The sequence below is a fragment of the Balaenoptera physalus genome (genome assembly GCF_965194825.1).
Source record: "Balaenoptera physalus genome assembly, chromosome: 1".
NCBI lineage: Eukaryota > Metazoa > Chordata > Mammalia > Artiodactyla > Balaenopteridae > Balaenoptera > Balaenoptera physalus.
In genome coordinates this window covers 10,776,554-10,799,134 of record NC_138882.1, presented here as the reverse complement: position 1 = coordinate 10,799,134, position 22,581 = coordinate 10,776,554, and the positions used below count along the sequence as shown (strand labels likewise).

Below are 22,581 nucleotides of genomic sequence, written 5' to 3'. Positions count from 1 at the left end.
ACTTTTCCCAAATACTTTATTCTTTAATGGAAAAGTATACAAAATATGTATGTAACTATACAAAACAGGTTGTCATAAAAATTTAGTTTGATTGATAATTTACAGCAATATGAGTTTTTGATCTACAAAAATAAATAATAGAATAGTCAACTAATAAGAGTATTTTAAAAATCCTCTTATTTTATTAAGAATTACTTATGGTGGATGAAATATTTCTTGGTACTGGATGAATAGTTTCACATTTTCAGTGTTTTTAGTTTGTGAATGAGACCCTTGGTTTTATTAAATCCCAGATTATCTGTGTTATTTTTACTGTTAAGTGATCAAAAATCTAAAGTAGTTCTTTTCATGGACATTTAGGAAACCTTCATGAAAATATATATTGTTTTAATTTTATAAATGCTTCACTCTTCGCATCAGTCATCAGAATTTTGCAGAGTAGTTGAGAATCAGGTGGGCATTTAAGGTGGAGCTTTGTAGACAAGATGGAAAGTGAGGACAAAAACTGAGTTTGTCCAAGCACGGGTCAGAGGACAGGCTGCCTGGATTGCTAATCCTTAGAGTCAATTTCATAAGGTAACAGCTGAGTAAGCTTTTTTTTCTTGCCTTTATTCAGTCCACGATTTCTTTCAGGGAGCAAAACTGACAGATTGAACTGAGTAGGCAATGAGGCTAAGCAACCACAGGGTTCATTGCTTTCCACATTAAACCAGGCAGAGTCTGCTTAAGAAGCAACACTTTATCACTACCAAATAGCCACACACTTCCTCTAGCCCACAGCTTTTATTTGTATCTCCAAGTTCTTCTATTCCTTACCTCATTTCTTTGAGTTGGCCAAGGCTAACTACTGTTTACAGCATTGCCAGTGGTTTTCTCATCCTAAGGTGTCTACGGGAAGCAGGAGTTCCTATTGCTGGGAGTGCAGTACGTGCAATTCAGCCTCAAGTACTGTGCACTCTTTGATGAAACCAACTTTTCTAATCTGTCTTCATGGCCTGTAATTTTCTCCTAATTGTCCATCTATCTGTAAGGTTTTGGTGACCAGTTCGTTTTCCCCTGGATTTACTGACAGAGAATCCTATTTCTGCAGACTCTCCCTGAAGACTTTCCCTCTTCCAATGAAAACAGATTCTGCCTCTGAACTGTAATATTGACTCAGAGAAAGAAAAGTATAGGTAGAGAAATCAAGGCTTAAATTTAGGCAAGGATGTAGTGAAAATGGAGGGTAGTGGTAAGAAAGGAAGTTCATGCTGAAAAAAATTTAATGTGTTACTCCATCCTCATTTCACCTTAATGCTCTATCACTCCCTATTTTGGAGAAAAATAATGTGAACAGCTTTCTTCAACTTTTCTTCATTCCCAATATCCACCCATTTCTTGACTTTTGTTAAAATTCTTGCATTCTCATTATCTCCTCTGTCACTGTCTTGGTTCAGGTATTTATCTAATTACAACCTGTGTAAAACTTTCCTCCCTAATTCATGCCTCCCAAACTTATTTCTTCTTTTAATCTCCTATTATTTCCACCATTTGGGCACAACTCAGCCCTTGAGCCTCTTCACTAGTCAGAGCAAGGAAAAAAAGAAGTGGAATTCATTTTTTTTTTTCCAGTTTGAATGTTTATTATAAGGAAACATGTCTTTTCATCTGTGGATCTCCAAACCCAGCACATCACCTGGTAAATATTAAGTGCTCGAATAATATAAACAAATTTGTTGCTAGGAAAACTTAGTCCTGGGTCCCTTTCGAGATTTGAGTTCTGGTTCTCTTCTGCCACACAATCACTTTCTTAATCACTTTCATATTCAGCTTCCTCAACTGTAAGTGGAGAGCACAATGTCTTTAGCTCCAATAGAAATAAATTTCTGTCAGGATTAAATGAGATGATGAATAAGAAGCCAATAACTGTTTTCTGTTTTGTTTTTTTTTTCTAACATCTTTATTGGAGTATAATTGCTTTACAATGGTGTGTTAGTTTCTGCTTTGTAACAAAGTGAATCAGCTATACATATACATATATCCTCATATCTCCTCCCTCTTGCTTCTGCCTCCCACCCTCCCTATCCCACCCCTCTAGGTGTTCACAAAGCACCAAGCTCATCTCCCTGTGCTATGTGGCTTCTTCCCACTAGCTATTTTACATTTGGTAGTATGTATAAGTCCATGCCACTCTCTCACTTCGTCCCAGTTTACCCTTCCCCCTCCCCATGTCCTCAAGTCCATGCTCTACATCTGAGTCTTTATTCCTGTCCTGCCCCTAGGTTCTTCAGAACCATTATTATTATTTTTAGATTCCATACATATGTGTTAGCATACAGTACTTATTTTTCTCTTTCTGACTTACTTCACTCTCTATGACAGTCTCTAGGTCCATCCACCTCACTACAAATAACTCAATTTCGTTTCTTTTTATGGCTGAGTAATATTCCATTGTATATATGTGCCACATCTTCTTTATCTATTCATCTGTTGATGGACACTTAGGTTGCAAGAAGTCAATAACTGTTTGACACTACACAAATGTAAATGGTTTCTGCTATCATGAAAAATAATTATCAACAATAAATTTAATAATCTTTTTCTGTTTTGCAACCTGCTCCCAGCTGTATAAACATCACTTACAGGGTTAAATTTCAATGGAAAGAAATATATAAGCTGGACTTCTTTCTTTAACTTAATAAATTGGTATATAATAATTTCATCATACTCTCACGACCCATTAGAGAGAATATAGATTCTCTCTAGGTAATTAGTCCTACAGAAAATCCTCCCCTGGCATTCTATAATCATGTTGCTTTACAAGTAGTCAAAACCAAATAGAAAAAAATCTGCTCCTCTCTGTTCTCTACTGGTGGAAATACTAAAGTTCTGTAAAATCGCAGCAGTTTGAACCTAGACGGGGTAACATGAATAACAAAAATCAGCACTGACCCACTTGGACATTATTATCATCACTCATGATCAAAGTGCTAATTAAATTATATTGGATTCACAAAAAATTATGTTAATGGTATTCTTTTAATCAAGCCCCCAAATTCAGTTATTCTAAATTGCAAATCTTATTGTAATATTAAATTATAAAGCTTAAAATAATCACGTAAGAAAGTCTCATGGTTGCAATGGTCAAATTCCGCTCATTTCTATTGACTTGACTGTAGGCCAAAAAGAAAAAAAAAGGAAAGTTCCTATACTCATACATACACAAACACACACACACTTCAAGACCTTGCTCTATCAGATTTTATAGAATTTCCCTTTAGTTAAATGTGTAAGTTTCTCAAATTCTGTATGCCATATCTATATAAAGGAAATGGAAATTGTATTACATTTATTCAAATGGGAAGTGAAGTGATAAGTCAAACAAAATACATCGGAAATTTGAATATTTATTTGAAAAAAAAATGCCTGATACTAAAACCACTGCAGAATAATTATTAGCATCTTTAGGAAAGGAGCCATAGAGTAGATGATTCTTATGCTAGATTTTAGGGGATTAATCAAAAATTCACTAGCTGGACAAAGAGAGAAAGAGATCATCCAAGCAGAAAGCCAACATAGGCATGGGGCATTAAACAGTGCAATTTATTTAGCGAACTAGAGAGAAAGTAATTCTTTATTGAGAAATATAATTTGAAAAAGGGTGGCTTAGGGTAACAGGTAATAGCTGAAACTTAAGCAGAAAGAACAGTGTTTTTGCTGTGTTCCACAGAAACCAAAGAATCCATGGAATGTTTTGATAATTCCACTATTATATTCATATTTCATTCCTAAAATGTAGCTTAACTCTTTTAAAATTAAAAAAAGCACAGAAGGTAAAATCCAAGGAAATATAACCAAAGTAGGGACTTTAGTTAATAATAATGTATCAGTATTTGTTTATTAATTATAACATATGTAGGGGCTTCCCTGGTGGCGCAGTGGTTAGGAATCTGCCTGCCAATGCAGGGGACACGGGTTCGAGCCCTGGCCCGGGAAGATCCCACATGCCACGGAGCAACTAAGCCCGTGCGCCACAGCTACTGAGCCTGCACTCTAGAGCCCGCGGGCCACAACTACTGGGCCCACATGCCACAACTACTGAAGCCCACACGCCTAGAGCCTGTGCTCCGCAACAAGAGAAGCCACTGCAATGAGAAGCCCATGCACCACAACGAAGAGTAGCCCCCACTCGCTGCAACTAGAGAAAGCCCGCGTGCAGCAATGAAGACCCAATGCAGCCAAAAATAAATAAATAAATAAATAAATTTATATATATAAAAAATATATATAACATATGTACCTTACCAATGTAAGATGTTAATAATAGCAGGGATCTGGAGGTGTGGGGTGTGTGGAAGCTCTGTCCTATCTTCATAACTCTTCTGTAAATCTATTCTAAAAGTAAATGTCTATTTTAAAAAATGAACTCAAATATGTTATACAGTAAATTTAATACACTGCAGTCCATCAATAATTTAACTTCCATTCCTCATTTGTTTCTCTGCAGATATTAGGGTAATTTTTTTCCTGCCTTCCCTGTTTATTGACAAATTTGCCTGAAGCTGCAAAATGAATCATAAAAATCTATGATTTAAAACCATATATATCAATAATTTCTAAATGTTGTTTAAGAAAAACAAAAAGAATAAACCAAAAACCAGTATCAGACTGTCATTCATAATCATCAATTTCAAATTTAGTTATCAGTCTTCTTACCAATTGACTTTATGAAAATAAATGTTACCAATATGAATTTAGCAAATCAATTAATTCCAATAAAATTACACATATATGTATATTACACTCACATATTTGTGTTTGTATGTATATATTTATATGGTTCTGTGTAAGACAGCTTTGGAAGTAAAACAATGCTGCTGATAGTACATGATTTTGAAAACAATTGGCTAAAATAGTTTAAAAAATGCCGGTAGAACTTGCAATGTTTCATGTAGGTTTTAGAAAATCATTACACGAAATTATGTCGATGTGTGGGAAGATTTCAACAGGCAGAGGAAAAGGTTATTCCTGAGTAGAGAAAAAGGCAGGAAAAGGGCTAGAGAAATAAGCGATTTGGGCATAACCTAGGAAAGCAAGCAGGTCCCTTTCACTGAGGTAAAGAGTAGTGAACAATCACATTGGAAAATCAAGTTGGGGACAAACTCAAGAAGAGTTTGTTTGTTAGAAAGCTAACTCTGATGCATAGAAAGGTAGAATTCTATGCATATAATAGGACTACCTACAAGGTTGTTACAAATATCAAAGTTAACCTCAACGTAAGGGCTATTTTGGAAAGAAAATGGAAGAACTTGGTGACTGACTGAATGTGTACGTATGTTGTAAAGTGAGATGGTGAAGAAATAGGAGATGAAGAAAAAGGAGCCAAAGATCTCCAGATTTTGTTCCATATTAATAGGAAGGTAAGAGTGCCTTTTATAGATCAGAAATAGAGGTAGAAAAAAAAAGATTTGGAGAAGATAACAGGTGAGAGTTTGAACTTTTTTAGTTGCTGGTAAAGTTTATCAGAAGTTTCGCAGGATTTTATAGGCACACATCTAGAATATGGAAGCATGATTGATTATAGAAAGATTTTCTAACCGTCTCACATACTTGATAAGTAAAGATTTGAAAGAGAAGGTTATTTCCTATGAAGGGAATCTCTGTCAATAAAAAAAAACTTCCAACTACTACCTGTTTATTTTCCTGTACATCCTTTTTTCCAGTCATTGCAAATAATTCCAATATTTTTAGTCTTTTTATTAACAACTATTCGCTTGGACTTTTTGCACCTTAAATTGTGATCATATATACTAAGCTTAATTTCGAGAATAATTCATAATAAGGTAGGATAAAAGGAATATGTAAGTCATTTCACCCCCTTGACTTAAAAATATGAACTGATACTGTGGGAAGTACATATTACTGACTTTGAGGAAAGGCTGCAAGGAAGTGCATACTTCTCTTTTGGGGAAGGAAATTAGCACTTCTCCTTACACTTTTCACCTTGTGGCTTTTTAAGTTGCCCTTTCCAATTTTCAGTTACCGTTTTCTGCAAGATAAGGGATTCCAGGGTTCTGCAAATTTAACTTTCTGAATCAAGCTGATCCATAACAAACATGCAATTACTTGATCTATCTAAAAAATAGAAGTAAGTAAAATCCAGTCTAGATTATAAATGGGCCACACAAACAAATCATTATTGCATGAGTAACCACCACACTCTGTGGCAGGTCCAAAGTCAAATACCAAAGGAGAAGCAAGGCAACCTAGTACTTAAGATACCACATTGTACTTGGGTTTCCAACTTCTGAGTTCCTTGACTTTTTGTTTCATTTGGTTTCTTGGCATCAGAAAAATACTCCAACAGATGTCAGAGTTTCAATTTAGCAACATGCAATTACAAGCATTTCATATTTGTATGACACATCGAGACAGCTTCTTCCAGTGTGAATTCTAATCCCGGGTTCTATCAAGCACTTTTGGCAGGTGTCTTCACCACTGCTTCCTTCTAAAGGACTGTTTAGTAAGTTACTGCCTGTGTGTGAGAAATGGTTCCATTGTGACCCGACTTCATGCAGCTGCCAAGTGAGTAAGAGAAACAGGAAGTAACTAGTGTGCTGGGATAATCCTGCACGATATTACGTATTATTTTTTTAAAAGTCATTTACTTAAACTTTTAAATAGATGAACTACCTTCTCATTCATCATTAATTTGTTTCTTGAATCAGTATTTATTCTCCCCTATTATATTCATATTATGCCAACAAGATCCATTCACTTTGATTAACTCACCACGAGCACTTTTAAACACACAGCGCTTTTCCTTACGTTAATGCTGTGACTTCATTTTGAATGTCTGTATCAAACTCAAGCCTAAGCACGGTAACGAAGGGCTTTTGCATGATACTCCAAAGCACAACGGCTGGTACAGAGCTGACACTCACTCATGCTTTGTGAATTAGTGAAGGACCATTTAAGTAGCATTCATGTTATTTTCTGGAAGGCTTCTATAGTCATCTTAAGTAAGCTGATTTTTCTCTGCTGCTCCAAACAGAATTAGTCACCCCTGCAATTCTCATTCCTTAGTCCTTGGTCTATACATGCCTGTCTTGCCTATTAATCTCCATATTCCTCAACAGTAAAGACTTTGTTGTTTCATGGCAGTTGAAAGATAAACGTTCTATAATTATAAACAAAATAAACCTGGATTCAAACCCCTGTGCTATCTTTTCCCAGTGGTAAGATTCAGGGCAACTTAACTCTCTGAATCTCAGCTTCTTCCTCTGTATAAATGGGTAGAACAGGACTTAACTCCTTAGGGCTGATGTGAAAATTAAATGGAACTGCCCCAAAAAAGGCATATAGCAGTGTGCCAAGGCCTTAGCAAAGACTCAAAACTTCTATTGTAATTAATATCATTGCATTTTCAGTTTATAATACAGTCTTCAGGTTCATACTAGGTGTTTCACAAATAATTAAAGATAGACGAAGGAAGTTATTTTTAATAAGTAACAATTTCAGTTGTCTGGCCTATGGATGATCCCTTCTAGGTGTCAATACAAAAAGTTTCTTATAATTGAGATTTATTAATAGGAAAAATAATGACCATATCCTCCTAAAATTGTCACAGTAATTTATCAACTTGCTTGAGGAATAATTTGGTATTTAAAAACTGATCAATCCGTGCTTCTATATGACATATAGATAGAATAAAATGAAATCCAAAAAGCATTTCCCTTCACTGGAGTCAAAGTAACTTTATTCATAAGCCCAATAAAACATATTCTTAATTTCCTCTTTCCAATCTAGGTCTGACCTGGAACAGACTGTTCTGTTGTAAGATAGCAGGTATTTTATTTGCTAACTTTGCTTTAATTTCCATTTAAATAGTAACAGAGGAGCAAGTAAGAACAAGACAAATGTCTGTCATTGTGGGAGGGGAAGAGGCAGAACCTACATCATGAACACACAGGACAATACCACCCAATGACAGGCTTTTCAATATCTGAGTGCACATTTCCATACGACCACTTTTGCTTTTTTAATTAGGACTACCTGAAGATGCTCTCACAATCATTTTGCTGTCTTGCTTCCAATTGTTTCCTAATATCTAGTCAAGGAATTCTCCTCAGAAATCTACTTTATAGCAGCTACCGAGCAAATAAGAAATTTCAGAATTCTATTAAAAAATACAAAGAATCTATCAGTTGAAGATAATTATGAGAGATAAATTAAGAGAATATACATATATTTAGGATTCAATCCAGCAAAAAGTGGATGTTAATTGGAGGAAAAAAAGGGCAAACATTTTAGAAATTTTAAAGAGGAAGGAAGTATGGGTGCTAAGCAGCGGTTTTTGATTACACTAAAAATTCATCAAGGGGGAATTCTCAATATATTTTTTTAAAGTTCTGGCCAGAGGCTGGGGCATGACTACGTAACTACTTAAAGTTTGGTTTAAGCCAATTGGTCTACAGATGGTTGTTTTTGTTGAGGTTTTTCTTTCACAGACCTAAACATTGCCCACATTTCAAATTCTACTTCAATTTTGATTTAGGGGTTGAAAGGCATGTTTTGCCTTAGCCTCCTTGTTTCCTTCTGGGATCATTACAGAAGAAGAAGAAGGGGAAAAAAAGACAAAAAGTAAAACCAGAGATTATGCAACAAAACCATCTTTGTAGTCACATAAATGGAAAAGGAAGAAGTTTTCAAGCTGTTGCCAGTCAGTAGCCAAATGATGCTTATTCATCCTATTTTCTAAAGTCATCAGCCTGGGGCTCCAGCTTTACCTGAAGTCGGAAAGGTTGCTGCTGCGATGTAGTTTTCAAAAATTAAAGGAGTGTAATCTTCGACAATAGTAATGACTCAACCTGCTTTTTTATAAGTTCAGGTACTGAGCTACAGAGGGTAAAAGAGTTGTGGAAAGGAAAATCAAACAGACCACACTAAGGAACAGTAATCCCTAAGACAGCTGGTGGGTTAACAAGTCAGGGTAAAACCCACTTGTCTGACTCCGTTGTTCACTTTGATAGCTATTTTGGCTTAAAAATAATAAAAACAGAGATAGATCATTAACTTTACTCTGAGAATATATACATTTTTAGGTATTTGGGGAAAATCTTCTATCAAAATGCTTCAAAGAATCATTATCCATTTATATTTTCCTGCTACATTCTGAGCAAAGCACACTACACAGCATGAGAAATAAATCTTGAAAATCAAACACTAACTGTGCTAGAGAAATAAGAACAAGAGTGGCTCAATATCACCCACATTGATCATTCTTCCTCCTCCTAAGAGACTAGAATTTGTTGACTTACACAGGAAGCACTTAGAACTAAGGCCTCCTTAAGACAGCTGTGTTTGACCAGGAATTATCTTACCAGCATCTAATCACTGTGGACAAGTTCTGGGTTGCATGTCAGTCCTATGATGCCTTCTCAAATTTTTGTTGAGACTGACCTTTGCCTGTCTTCCCAGTTTCTTCGCTAAGGTTTAACCACTAACATCTGGTGCTCAGGATCAATTTATCAAGGAAAAGAAATGGCAGACTCTCCCCTCACCCCAATGAAAACACCAATGGAAGGAGCAGCGGAGTAGAAGAGGCCCACAGGGCTCGTCTATCATGGTAGTGTTTGGAGAGATCCCATACCTAACACTTAGGGAATGTCTGTAGGTTATGCCATTTCTGGCTGTTGTTTTCTTACATTAAGTTCCTGGATCTCTAATATAATCAAACAATTGCTTTCAGCATTAAAAACAAAAATGAAAACACAATGCTTCATGACAAACAGGACAAGTTCTAGATATAGGAGAAATAAATGGTGACATGTAACACATGATTTGAGGATTGTAGTAGTTTCCTGTGGCTGTGTAACAAACTATGATAACTTTAGGGACTTACAACACAAATATATTATCTTACAGTTCTGTAGGTCAGAAGTGTAGCATGGATCTCACTGCAAAAATAATCAAGGTGTCAGCAGGCTGTTGTCCTTTGTGGAAGGTCTTGGGGAGAATCCCTTTCCTACCCATTTGGGTTCTTGGCAGAATTCAGCTCTTTGCAGTTTTGGACCAAGGTCTCCATTCTCTTGCTGGCTCTAAACTAAGGCCACTCTCACCCTCTGGAAGCCACCACATTCTTTGGCTCTTGACCATCTTCTTCCATCTTGAAGGGCAGCAACAGTGCTTCTCACACTGCATCCCCCTGACCCACTTCTCTGTCTTCCTCCTCCACTTTTAAGCACTCATGTGATGAGATTGGGTCCACCTGGATAATCCAGGATAATTTGCCCCTCTCAAGGTCCTTAACCTTAATCACATCAGCAAAGCTTTTGCTCCATGTCAGGTAATGTAGTCACAGGTTCTGAGGATTAGGGCATGGACATCTTTGGAGGACTGTTAACTCGACCTATGACAGAAAGTGCTGCCTTCTTGAGAAAGATATACTTCTACAATTTGTTTGTTTGAAAAGTGAGATCTGGGACAATTGAATTTATATGAATCTCAGTTTTCTCAGCTACGAAAATGAATATAGGACATATTCCAGACACATGTTGTAGTATTAAATGTAGTAATGCATATGAACAGCACTTAGCCCTCAAAACCTCTACACATGTTAAAAATGCAAACCCTCTTAGTTATCACCATAATTCTACCATATTCATTCTTCTTGCTTCATTCTATATGGAACTTATTATATTACAAATAATCACGGACCATGAGGAATAGTTCTAGAGAACAGTGAATAGAAGAAATGAATATAAGTGAAAATAAGTTGAGTAGACAAAAGAAAGCTATCATTTACTTCAAATATTTTGCCTTAATGCTAGAATGTATGCTTCTCCCTCTTTAAATTCCTGACTTTAAGTCTCCAATATTTTGTTCAGAATCTTTACATCCGTGATCATTAGTCTATAATTTTCTTTTCCTTTTCCTTTGTTAATCGTTATTTCTGGGGGTGGTGTTGGTGTTACATTTGTCAGGTTTTGGTATTAGAGTTATCCTAGCCTCTTAAAATGAGAAGGAAATTATTCATCCCTCCACTGTTTTCTGGAAGTTGTATAAGATTAGAATACTTTTTTCTTAAATGTTTGATGAAATTCACCAAATCTGGGCCCAAGATTTTTTTTTGGGGGGGGGGTGGTATTTTTATTATAAAAATCTATTAAGATATAGTTTCAGATTTTTCACTTCAGTGTCAGTTTGGGTAGGCTTTCTTTAAACAATTTTCCCATTTTATTTAATTTATATTTATTGGCATAAAATCATTCATAATATTTACTATCTTTGTAATATCTCTAAGATCTGTAGAAATATCACTGATTTGCTTCCTACTACTATGAAACAGCCTCACTAGGAGTTCTATTTTATTAATGTTTTCGAAGAACCAACTTTTGGCTTTGTAAATTTTCTCTATGGTTTGTTTTCTTTTACACAGACTTCTTTTATAATTTTTTTCCCTTCAACTTACTGTGGCTTTAATTTTCTCCTGTTTTTAAAGCTTCTTAAAGTAGAAACTTAGATTTTATCTTTTACTAGTATAGCATTTCATGTGGTAAATTTCCCCCTAAATACGGTTTAAACTGCATCCTACAAATTTTGATGTGCTGTATTTTTATTATAATTCAATTGTAAATAGTTTCAAATTTCTCTTTTGATTTCTTCTTTGATCAATAAATTATTTATATGTGTTGTTTTATTTCCAAATATTTGGGGTTTTTTAAAGCTATGTTACTAGTTGATTTTTTTTTAAAACCTTTATTGGAGTATAATTGCTTTACAATGGTGTGTTAGCTTCTGCTTTATAACAAAGTGAATCAGCTATGCATATACATATATCCCCATATCTCCTCCCTCTTGCATCTCCCTCCCACCCTCTCTATCCCACCCCTCTAGGTGGTCACAAAGCACCAAGCCCATCTCCCTGTGCTATGCAACTGCTTCCGACTAGCTATTCTACATTTGGTAGTATATATAAGTCCATGCCATTCTCTCACTTTGTGGCAGCTTACCCTTCCCCCTCCCGGTGTCCTCAAGTCCATTCTCTATGTCTGTGTCTTTATTCCTGTCCTGCCCCTAGGTTCTTCAGAACCATTTTTTTCCCCCTTAGATTCCATATATATGTGTTAGCATACGGTATTTATTTTTCTGACTTACTTCACTCTGTATGACAGACTCTAGGTCCATCCACCTCACTACAAATAACTCAATTTTGTTTCTTTATATGGCTGAGTAATATTCCATGGTATATATATGCCACACCTTCTTCACAAATTCATCTGTCGATGGACACAGGTTACTTCCATATCCTGGCTCTTGTAAATAGAGCTGCAATGAACATTGTGGTACATGACTCTTTTTGAATTATGGTTTTCTCAGGGTATATCCCCAGTAGTGGGATTGCTGGGTCGTATGGTAGCTCTATTTGTAGTTTTTTAAGGAACCTCCATACTGTTCTCCATAGTGGCTGTATCAATTTACATTCCCACCAACAATGCAAGAGGGTTCCCTTTTCTCCACACCCTCTTAAGCATTTATTGTCTGGAGATTTTTTGGTGATGGCCATTCTGACTGGTGTGAGGTGATACCTCATTGTAGTTTTGATTTGCATTTCTCTAATGATTAGTGATGTTGAGCATTCTTTCATGTGTTTGTTAGCTACCTGTATATCTTCTTTGGAGAAATGTCTATTTAGGTCTTCTGTCCATTTTTGGATTGGGTTGTTTATTATTTTGATATTCAGCTGCATGAGCTGCTTGTATATTGTGGAGATTAATCCTTTGTCAGTTGCTTCGTTTGCGAATATTTTCTCCCATTCTGAGAGTTGTCTTTTCATCTTGTTTATGGCTTCCTTTGCTGTGAAAAGCTTTTAAGTTTCATTAGGTCCCATTTGTTTACTTTTGTTTTTATTTCTATTGGTCAAAAAGGATCTTGCTGTGATTTATGTCACAGAGTGTTCTGCCTATGTTTTCCTCTAAGAGTTTGATAGTATCTGACCTTACATTTAAGTCTTTAATCCATTTTGAGTTTATCTTTGTGTATGGCGTTTGGAAATGTTCTAATTTCATTCTTTTACATGTAGCTGTCCAGTTTTCCCAGCACCACTTATTGAAGAGGCTGTCTTTTCTCCATTGTATACTCTTGCCTCCTTTATCAAAGATAAGGTGACCATATATGCGTGGGTTTATCTCTGGGCTTTCTATCCTGTTCCATTGATATATATTTCTATTTTTGTGCCACTACCATACTGTCTTGATGACTGTAGCTTTGTAGTATTGTCTGAAGTCTGGGAGTCGGATTCCTCCAGCTCCATTTTTCTTTCTCAAGATTGTTTTGGCTATTCAGGGTCTTTTGTGTTTCTATACAAACTGTGCAATTTTTTGTTCTGGTTCTGTGAAAAATGCCATTGTAGTTTGATAGGGATTGCATTGAATCTGTAGATTGCTTTGGGTAGTATAGATCATATCTTGGGTCACAAATCAAGCCTTGGTAAATTTAAGAAAATTGAAATCATATCAAGTATCTTTTCTGACCACAATGCTATGAGACTAGATATCAATTACAGGAAAAAATCTGTAAAAAAATACAAATACATGGAGGCTAAATAATACACTACTTAATAACCAAGAGATCACTGAAGAAATCAAAGAGGAAATCAAAAAATATCTAGAAACAAATGACAATGAAAACACAATGACCGAAGACCTATGGGATGCAGCAAAAGCAGTTCTAAGAGGGAAGTTTAGAGCAATACAATCTTACCTCAAGAAACAAGAAACATCTCAAATAAACAACCTAACCTTACACCTAAAGCAATAAGAGAAAGAAGAAGAAAAATACCCCAATGTTAGCAGAAGGAAAGAAATCATAAAGATCAGATCAGAAATACATGAAAAAGAAATGAAGGAAACAATAGCAAAGATCAATAAAACTAAAAGCTGGTTCTTTGAGAAGATAAACAAAATTGATAAACCATTAGCCAGACTCATCAAGAAAAAAAGGGAGAAGACTCAAATCAATAGAATTAGAAATGAAAAAGGAGAAGTAACAACTGACACTGCAGAAATACAAAGGATCATGAGAGATTACTACAAGCAACTCTATGCCAATAAAATGGACAACCTGGAAGAAATGGACAAATTCTTAGAAAAGCACAACCTTCCAAGACTGAACCAGGAAGAAACAGAAAATATAAACTGATCAATCACAAACACTGAAATTGAGACTGTGATTAAAAATCTTCCAACAAACAAAAGCCCAGGCCCAGATGGATTCACAGGCGAATTCTATCAAACATTTAGAGAAGAGTTAACACCTATCCTTCTCAAACTCTTCCAAGATATAGCAGAGGGAGGAACACTCCCAAACTCATTCTACAAGGCCACCATCACCCTGATACCAAAACCAGACAAAGATGTCACAAAGAAAGAAAACTACTGGCCAATATCACTGCTGAACATAGATGTAAAAATCCTGAACAAAATACTAGCAAACAGAATCCAACAGCACATTAAAAGGATCTTACACCATGATCAAGAGGGGTTTATCCCAGGAATGCAAGGATTCTTCAATATACGGAAATCAATCAGTGTGCTACGCCATATTAACAAATTGAAGGATAAAAACTATATGATCATCTCAGTAGATGCAGAAAAAGCTTTTGGCAAAATTCAACACCCATTTATGATTAAAACCCTCCAGAAAATAGGCATAGAGGTAACTTACCTCAACATAATAAAGGCCATCTATGACAAACCCACAGCCAACATCGTCCTCAATGGTGAAAAAGTGAAACCATTTCCTCTAAGATCAGGAACAAGACAAGGTTGCCCACTCTCACCACTATTATTCAACATAGTTTTGGAAGGTTTAGCCACAGCAATCAGAGAAGAAAAAGAAATAAAAGGAATCCAAATTGGAAAAGAAGAAATAAAGCTGTCACTGTTGGCAGATGACATGATCCTATACATAGAGAATCCTAAAGACACTACCAGAAAACTAGTAGAGCTAATCAATGAATTTGGTAATGTAGCAGGATACAAAATTAATGCACAGAAATCTCTTGCATTCCTATACACTAATGAAAAATCTGAAAGAGAAATTAAGGAAACACTCCCATTTACCATTGCAACAAAAAGATAAAATACCTAGGAATAAACCTACCTAAGGAGTCAAAAGACCTGTATGCAGAAAACTATAAGATACTGATGAAAGAAATTAAAGATGATACAAACAGATGGAGAGATATACCATGTTCTTGGAGTAGAAGAATCAACGTTGTGAAAATGACTAGTTGATTTTTGATTAAAACCCTTATGGGCAAAGGACATACTCCGTAAGACTTCAATCTTTTGATGTTAATTTAAATTCATTTTACATCCTAGCATGTGGTCCATCTTGGATAATCTTTCTTGTGCACTTGAAAAGATGTATTTGGTAGAATGTCATATAAATGTCAATTAGGTCAATTTAGTTGATAATGTTCAAGTTTTATATATTCTGATTGACATTCTATTTGTTCTATAAATTTATGAGTGAACGGAATTAAAATCTGCAAGTATAATTGTGGATTTCCCCCCCTAGTTTCCTATCCTTTTTTTTTTTAATTTTTAAAAAATTTTTGGCTGTGTTATGTCTTCATTGCTGTGCAAGGGCTTTCTCTAGTTGTGGTGAGCGGGGGCTACTCTTTGTTGCAGTGTGCGGGCTTCTCATTGAGGTGGCTTCTCCTGTTGCCGAGCACAGGCTCTAGGCACGTGGGCTTCAGTACCTGTGGCACGCAGGCTCAGTATTTGTTGCTTGTGGGCTCTAGAGCGCAGGTTCAGTAGTTGTGGTACACAGGTTTAGTTGCTCCGCGGCATGTGGGATCTTCCCAGACCAGGGCTCAAACCCATGTCCCCTGCATTGGCAGGCAGATTCTTAACTACTGTGCCACCAGAGAAGTCTTCTGCTATCCTAAATTAAATAATTTCTATCTTCCTGTCTTCTAGTGTACTCATCTCTTCTTAGGCAGTTGTTAATCTGTTGGCGTGCTGATCCAATTAATTCTTTTTGCTTCAGGTATTTTCCATTTTAGTTCTAGAATTTCCATTTGATTGTTTTCTATAGTTTCAATTTCTGTTCTGAGTTTTTGCATCTATTCACTCCTTATGTCTTTTTTAACCTTTTCATTCTTCAATATATAAATAATAGCTTTATAACATCCTGTGTGCTATTTCCAACATTTCAGATATCTTGTGGTCAGTTTCTATTGACTGCTTTTGTTATTGATAATGGGTCACATTAGACATTTCTTGCATGCCTAATAAATTTTTATTGTATGTGAGCAAGGAGGAAGATATAGGAGTCTAGATTATGCTGTCTTCCTTTAAACAGCGTTAGATTATTTTTCTGGCAGTCAGTTAAATCACGGGTGGATCCTCTTGATTCTTTCTGATCAGTTTGATATTTAAAACCAATCTCTTTCCAATTTATCTCAGTTTGAAGACAAAGACCTTGCCTGTAGTATTTATACCAAAAACATAGCCTTTGTGGGGTATCTCCACTATAGCTGGGCCAGAAATCCAAAGTCTCCCAGACCCATGCAAACTCCCTGATCTCCATTTACGTCTCAGCACCACCACAGCTATACTCTTCTGGGCTTCACAGAGTTTGCCCTGCCCGTGTACAGCCTGACCCTCAGCCAAGGATCTACAGGCAACCTGCATGTAGACTTCCAGGCACCCTCTGCATGTTTCTTTCTTCTTTTTTTTTTCCTCTGTACCCTGACCCACAAATTCCAAACATATTATGATCCCCAAACTCATCTCTGCCTCCTCAACAAGATTTTTTTTGCTAGAACTTTTGTATTTTTAATGAAAATTTGTACTTTTTCTCATGTGTTCTATTATTACTTATTTCTTTCAGTAAGTAAATATTGAGTGCTTTCTTCATGCTGGGGATTTTTGTGGCAAATTAGACAAGGGCCTTCACCTCATGAATCTCACAATATAGCATGAGAAACAAAAATAAGCAAGCAACTGCAGCACAATAGTTTAAATGTTACCCAGTGTAGGAAGTCATATATGAAGGACACCCAACTTATTTTTGAGAGATCAGTGAAATCTTTCCAGATAAAATGATCTAATTTAAACTTCAATGGGTGATACAGATTAGCCTGACGAAATTAGATTGATAAAATTGGAGTAGGAAGAGAAAATGTTTCCAATAGAAGCTAAAGAGATGTGAGAACATGGCACATGAATGGAACTCTAAGTTATTTCACTGTGCTTGGAGCTTAGAGTGTGAGAAAGAGAGTGGAAAGAGATTAAGGGCATTGTTGGAAAATTTTCAACAGTGAAGAAACATAATTAAATTTGTACTCTAGAAAGATATTACTGACTAGAATGTGAATAATAAACTTGGAAAGTGTTGGGGGGTGGTTAGCAGGGGAGGGAAGCAAGGGAAGCCTGGAGTTAGAGTCACCATTTAGAAGGTTGTTATAATAATCTATGTAAAATATGATCCTGGTCTGAATAAGGGTAATTCCAGATTGAATAAAAATAAAAAGACAGATGCATGATACATAAAGGAGATAAAGTTGACAAGATTTGATTATCAATTGAGTTGAGAAGAAAATTGGGGATCCCTAAGGATGTCAGGGTTGCAGGGTAAGTTGTTGAGTGGATGGTGTCACTGCGTGGGAACCATTCTGGGAAGCTTTTGGGTGAAGATATTGAATTCATCTGTGATGTGATTATTTTGGTGGGAAATTCAGTGGAGATGTTTACCAAATGTTGGTTATATGAGCTTGGAGCTCAGGAAAGAGATCTGAGCTGGAGATCATTTCTGAAAATCATCAGCATATTCATTGTGTTGAAGTGTTGAAGTGATTGCCCTGGAATTGGAATTAAAGGGAAGAAGGAAGAAGGATAAACTGAGAGGTATTTAGAAAAGCAGTAGTCAGAGGTATAAGAAGAAACTCAAGAGTGTATGTGCCATAGAAAAGAATTACAGACATATCTCATCTTCGCCTGCTGTCATAGAGAGATGAAGTAATATATGGATTGGAAAAAATATTTTTCCATGGAATATAACAGTAAGTCATTTTGGTAAAAATTATTCAAGTCAAGCGTTGAGTAGAAACCACATTTTAGTGTATGGGGAGGTAAATGAGTGGAGGAGATTAAGAGACCAACTGCAGAAAGCTTACTCAAAAGACTTTGTAAGGAGAAAGATATAGATCAATAGCTGGAGGAATATCTGAGGTGAAGAGAAAAATTTTCTTCTAATGATTTCTTGTAATGAGATTAAAATCTTTTAATTAGATCAAAATTTAACTCAGAGAAACTTTATTGTTTTGCAAGATTGTTTGTAATGCCTTATTTTGCCTGTAGGTGCCAGCAGTATGCATAAAGTACAGAGGGAAGTAAGGGGGAAAGGAGTTTCAGGAAAAATGTTAGAAGACGAGGATACAGGAAGATAGAGAAAGAAAAGGGAGGTAGAAGAGGCGAGAAAAGGAGAAGAATGTAAAGAACAGGATCCCAGCGAACATCACATTTAACCAGGGAACAGAAGACATTAAGCCAGGCTTAAAGTAATCGCATGGTATAAATTAGGAGGTATGGTGTCCTAGAATCCTAGGAAGAAGAATATTTCAAAAAGGAGGGGATCATTATTATCAAATGCTGCCAAGTGAGAAATCCAGACAGGACTCATGAAATTTCCTCGTGTAATTACTCACCTGTGATAGCAGAAAGAGAAATGGGTCATAACTATGAGTAGAGAACAAATCTAAAGAAAGATTGCTAAAAATCGTTTGTATCCAACTCAAATGTGAATTTCTCTGAGAAAATTTATTTATTTATTTATTTATTTATTTATTTATTTATTTATTGGCCGTGCTGTGCAGCATGTGAGATCTTAGTTCCCCAACCAGGGGTCAAACATGTGCCCCCTGCATTGGGAGCACAGAGTCTTAACCACTGGACCGCCAGGGAAGTCCCTGAGAAAATTTAACTGAAAAAACTAGATGGAACATTTTTACCTTTTCTCAATGCTTCTATAATGCTCTCTTCTCTATTTCAAATACCATATGACTGAACAGCTTCACTTCTCTTATCCCACAGAAATGAAATCTTATGTCTACACACACACACACACAAAATCTATACATAAATGTTTATAGCATCCTTATTGATAATAGCCCCCCAAAACCTTCAACGGGAATGGTTAAACAAATCCATACCACGGAATACAACATGGAAATGAAAAGGAACAAATTACTGATACATTGATGAATCTCCAGTGAATCATGGTAGATGAAAAAAGCCACCCCAAACAATATAGACTACATGATTCCACTTATATCATATTCTTGAATTGACCAAATTATAGCAATGGAGAACAGACTATTGGTTCCTAACATTGAAGGAGGGGTTGGGTGTGGGAAAAATGTGAGTATAGCAGTAAAAAGGCAACATGAGATATCCTTATAATCAAGGAAATATTCTGTATCTTAACTATATCAATATCATTATCCTATTTGTGATATTTTTACTACAGTTTTACAAGATGTTATATTGGTGGAAACTGGATAAAGGGTACATGGGCTCTGTCTCTGTTATTTCCTACAACTACATGTGAATCTATAATTTTCTCAAAGAAGTTTAATTTTTAAAAAAATACCGGGGCTTCCCTGGTGGCACAGTGGTTAAGAATCTGCCTGCCAATGCAGGGGACATGGGTTTGAGCCCTGGTCTGGGAAGATCCCACATGCCACGGAGCAACTAAGCATGCGCTACAACTACTGAGCCTGCGCTCTAGAGCCCTCAAGCCATAACTACTGAAGCCTGCGCGCCTATAGCCCGTGCTCTGCAACAAGAGAAGCCACCACAATGAGAAGCCTGAGCACCGCAACAAACAGTAGCCCCCGCTCGCGCGACTAGAGAAAACCCACGAGCGGCAACAAAGACCCAACGCAACCAAAAATAAATGAGAAAAAAAAAACTATTAGCCAAAAACAGTAGAATATCATAAATAGTTGAAAGAACCCTAGTATTAAAGTCAGATTGTCTTAGTGTTGAATCCTGAGTCTGCCACAGTTTTAGCTATGAAACTTTACCTAACTGAGCCTAAAAAAAAATGATAGTCATCAAAATCATCAACATCATCATAACCATCACACCCCCCCCCATCAAAACCCAGATAGAGTACTTGCTATATGCCAGTTTCTGTTTTAAGCGTCCTGCACATTTTGGCACATTTAATTCTCTAAACAGCTCTATCAGGTCGGTTTTATCATTATCTTAATTTTAAATATTGAGAAACTGAGGCACAGAAAGGAAAAGTAATTCACTCAGGACCACATAGTAACTAGCTGAACAAGAACTTGAACCCTGGCAGTCTTCCATAAGACTTGATACCTGCCCCTAACATTCATGGGGCTCAGGAAAAAAGTAAAAATGGAGGCCCCATACTATATTTCTAAATGCTTAAGAGTTATAGATCAGGCTAATAAACTGTTAAAAATAGACATTTTATCCTTCTATTGTGACACTTGGTAGATTACGTTTGAATATAAAATTCTCAGACTCTTCCCAGTTCTACGCTATAAGCGTAGCCCACCTCCCTTCACTTTCCACCCATGGTTTGGTTCCACACTGTGAGAGGCCTCTTTGCACATTTGGGTGGATACTCCAGCATGCACATTCAAGTCCTGTCCACACTCAAGCCTTGGGGTGTGCATTCCACGGAGTCAGGTGCCTTTGGTGGATGTATTTGGGGAAGAGGACCATGCCAATCCTGGAAACACAAAGCCTTTTACAGGGAATTTCAGGGTCCTGAGTCCAAGAAGCATGGTCTAGAAATTGAGAGATGGTCTCCAGCTGGAATTGCTCTTTGGCTCTGTAGAATAACCCTACCACACTCACCCCAGGGAAAGGCACAGCTGAGAGAGACCCAAAGTGAGGTCCAGATTTAAGGTCCCTGTTATGCAGGTCTAAGTATGATACCAGCCTCATTTCAACAGAAATGGTACTTACCTTTCATAGTTGTGAATATTTCAGCTAATTGTTAACATGTTTCCTCATGAGCAAGATGTGTGCTACTGCCCTGAATTAGAGGGAAGACGCTTCTTCCACTAACATTCACGGTTGTACTTTAATATCAAGTAGCATATTTTCTCAGCATCAATATTTTTTAGTTAAAATATATCACTTCTTTTCTTGGTAGATGGACTGGAGACTTTTACCAGATTTCTTAAAACTGAATTCAGTGAGGAAAACATTGAATTTTGGATAGCCTGTGAAGATTTCAAGAAAAGCAAAGACCCTCAACAAATAATTCATAAAGCAAAAGCAATATATGAGAAATTTATACAGAATGATGCTCCACAAGAGGTAAAGATGATTGTAAAAATTTACATCTGTTTGAAAACTTTTTGAGAGAATATGTCTTCATCAAATCGGTACTGCCATACATTCTAACAGAAAGGTCAGAATTTTGTTGAAACAAAAATGGTGGTTATTTACAAGCATGCCTCATGTTATTGCCCTTCACTTTATTGCACTTCACATATATTTTGTTTTTTACAAATTGAAGGTTTGTGACAGCCCTGCCTTGAACAACTCTATGGGTGCCATTTTTCCAACAGCATTGGCTCAATTCCTATCTCTATGTAACATTTAGGTAGTTCTCACAGTATTTCTTACTTTTCCATTATTATTATACTTGCTATGGTGATCTGTGATCAGTGATCTTTGATGTTTCTACTGTGACTCACTGAAGGCTCAGATGATGGTTAGCCTTTTTTCGCAATTAAGTATTTTTTAATTAAGGTATGTATGTTGTTTTTTTAGTCATAATGCTATCACACACTTAATGGATTATCATGTACACATAACTTTTTTATGCACTGGGAAACCAAAAAATTTGTGTGACTCGCTTTATTGTGATATCCACTTTACTGAGGTGGTCTGGATGGGAACCCGCAATAGCTCTGAGGTCTGCCTGTGTATAGGTTTCTATTTACAAACAGAATGCATTATAAGATATTGCTATGGAAGGAAAGGTATAATTGACGTTACTCCTCAGGGTATTTTATTCTAGACTAAGAGTGAATACAATTAATTGCAACATTTAGATTCATTCATTTATCATATTAATCACCTTAGCACAAGTAACCGCTTGTAGAAACTAAAGATTTTTATACATGATGAAGGTAAGAGAAATCAAGAAGTTTGTATTATGTACTATTTTAATGTCAGCTCATCTACCTGTACAAAGTTTCATTTGCCCTGTAATTACTATCCCTACACATTAAGATAGACTAAAAGAAAATTTCATAATAGAAAGATGAGGAAAACCTAATTTGGCAATGGTTCAAGTGAAAAAACAATTGTGATTTTTTTTTTTACTGCAAGCTCAGTATGAGGTAACTGTATGAAACAATTGCTAAAATGGCTATTAAACCAGCAAATATTACTTCACTATCCTTGAATATGAATTAAATAGAGTTTCTGTATTTTTAGTATGTGCTCAATAAATAGTGTCTTTTCACTGAAGTGTAGAACTGATAATCTGTCACTGTTAAGAGTTCTGTTTGACTATAAATTGTTGCTGTCC

At 36.2% G+C, this 22,581-nt stretch overlaps 1 protein-coding gene across 1 annotated transcript in view; it reads left to right on the top strand.

The window, feature by feature from the left end:
- The window catches only part of RGS18 (regulator of G protein signaling 18), a 46,262-nt gene that overhangs the window by 10,352 nt on the left and 13,329 nt on the right, over positions 1 to 22,581 (top strand). Inside the window, exon 4 of the mRNA XM_082428019.1 lies at positions 21,190 to 21,356. Coding sequence (XP_082284145.1) covers positions 21,190 to 21,356 — 167 coding nt within the window. The remainder of the gene's footprint in view (positions 1 to 21,189; positions 21,357 to 22,581) is intronic.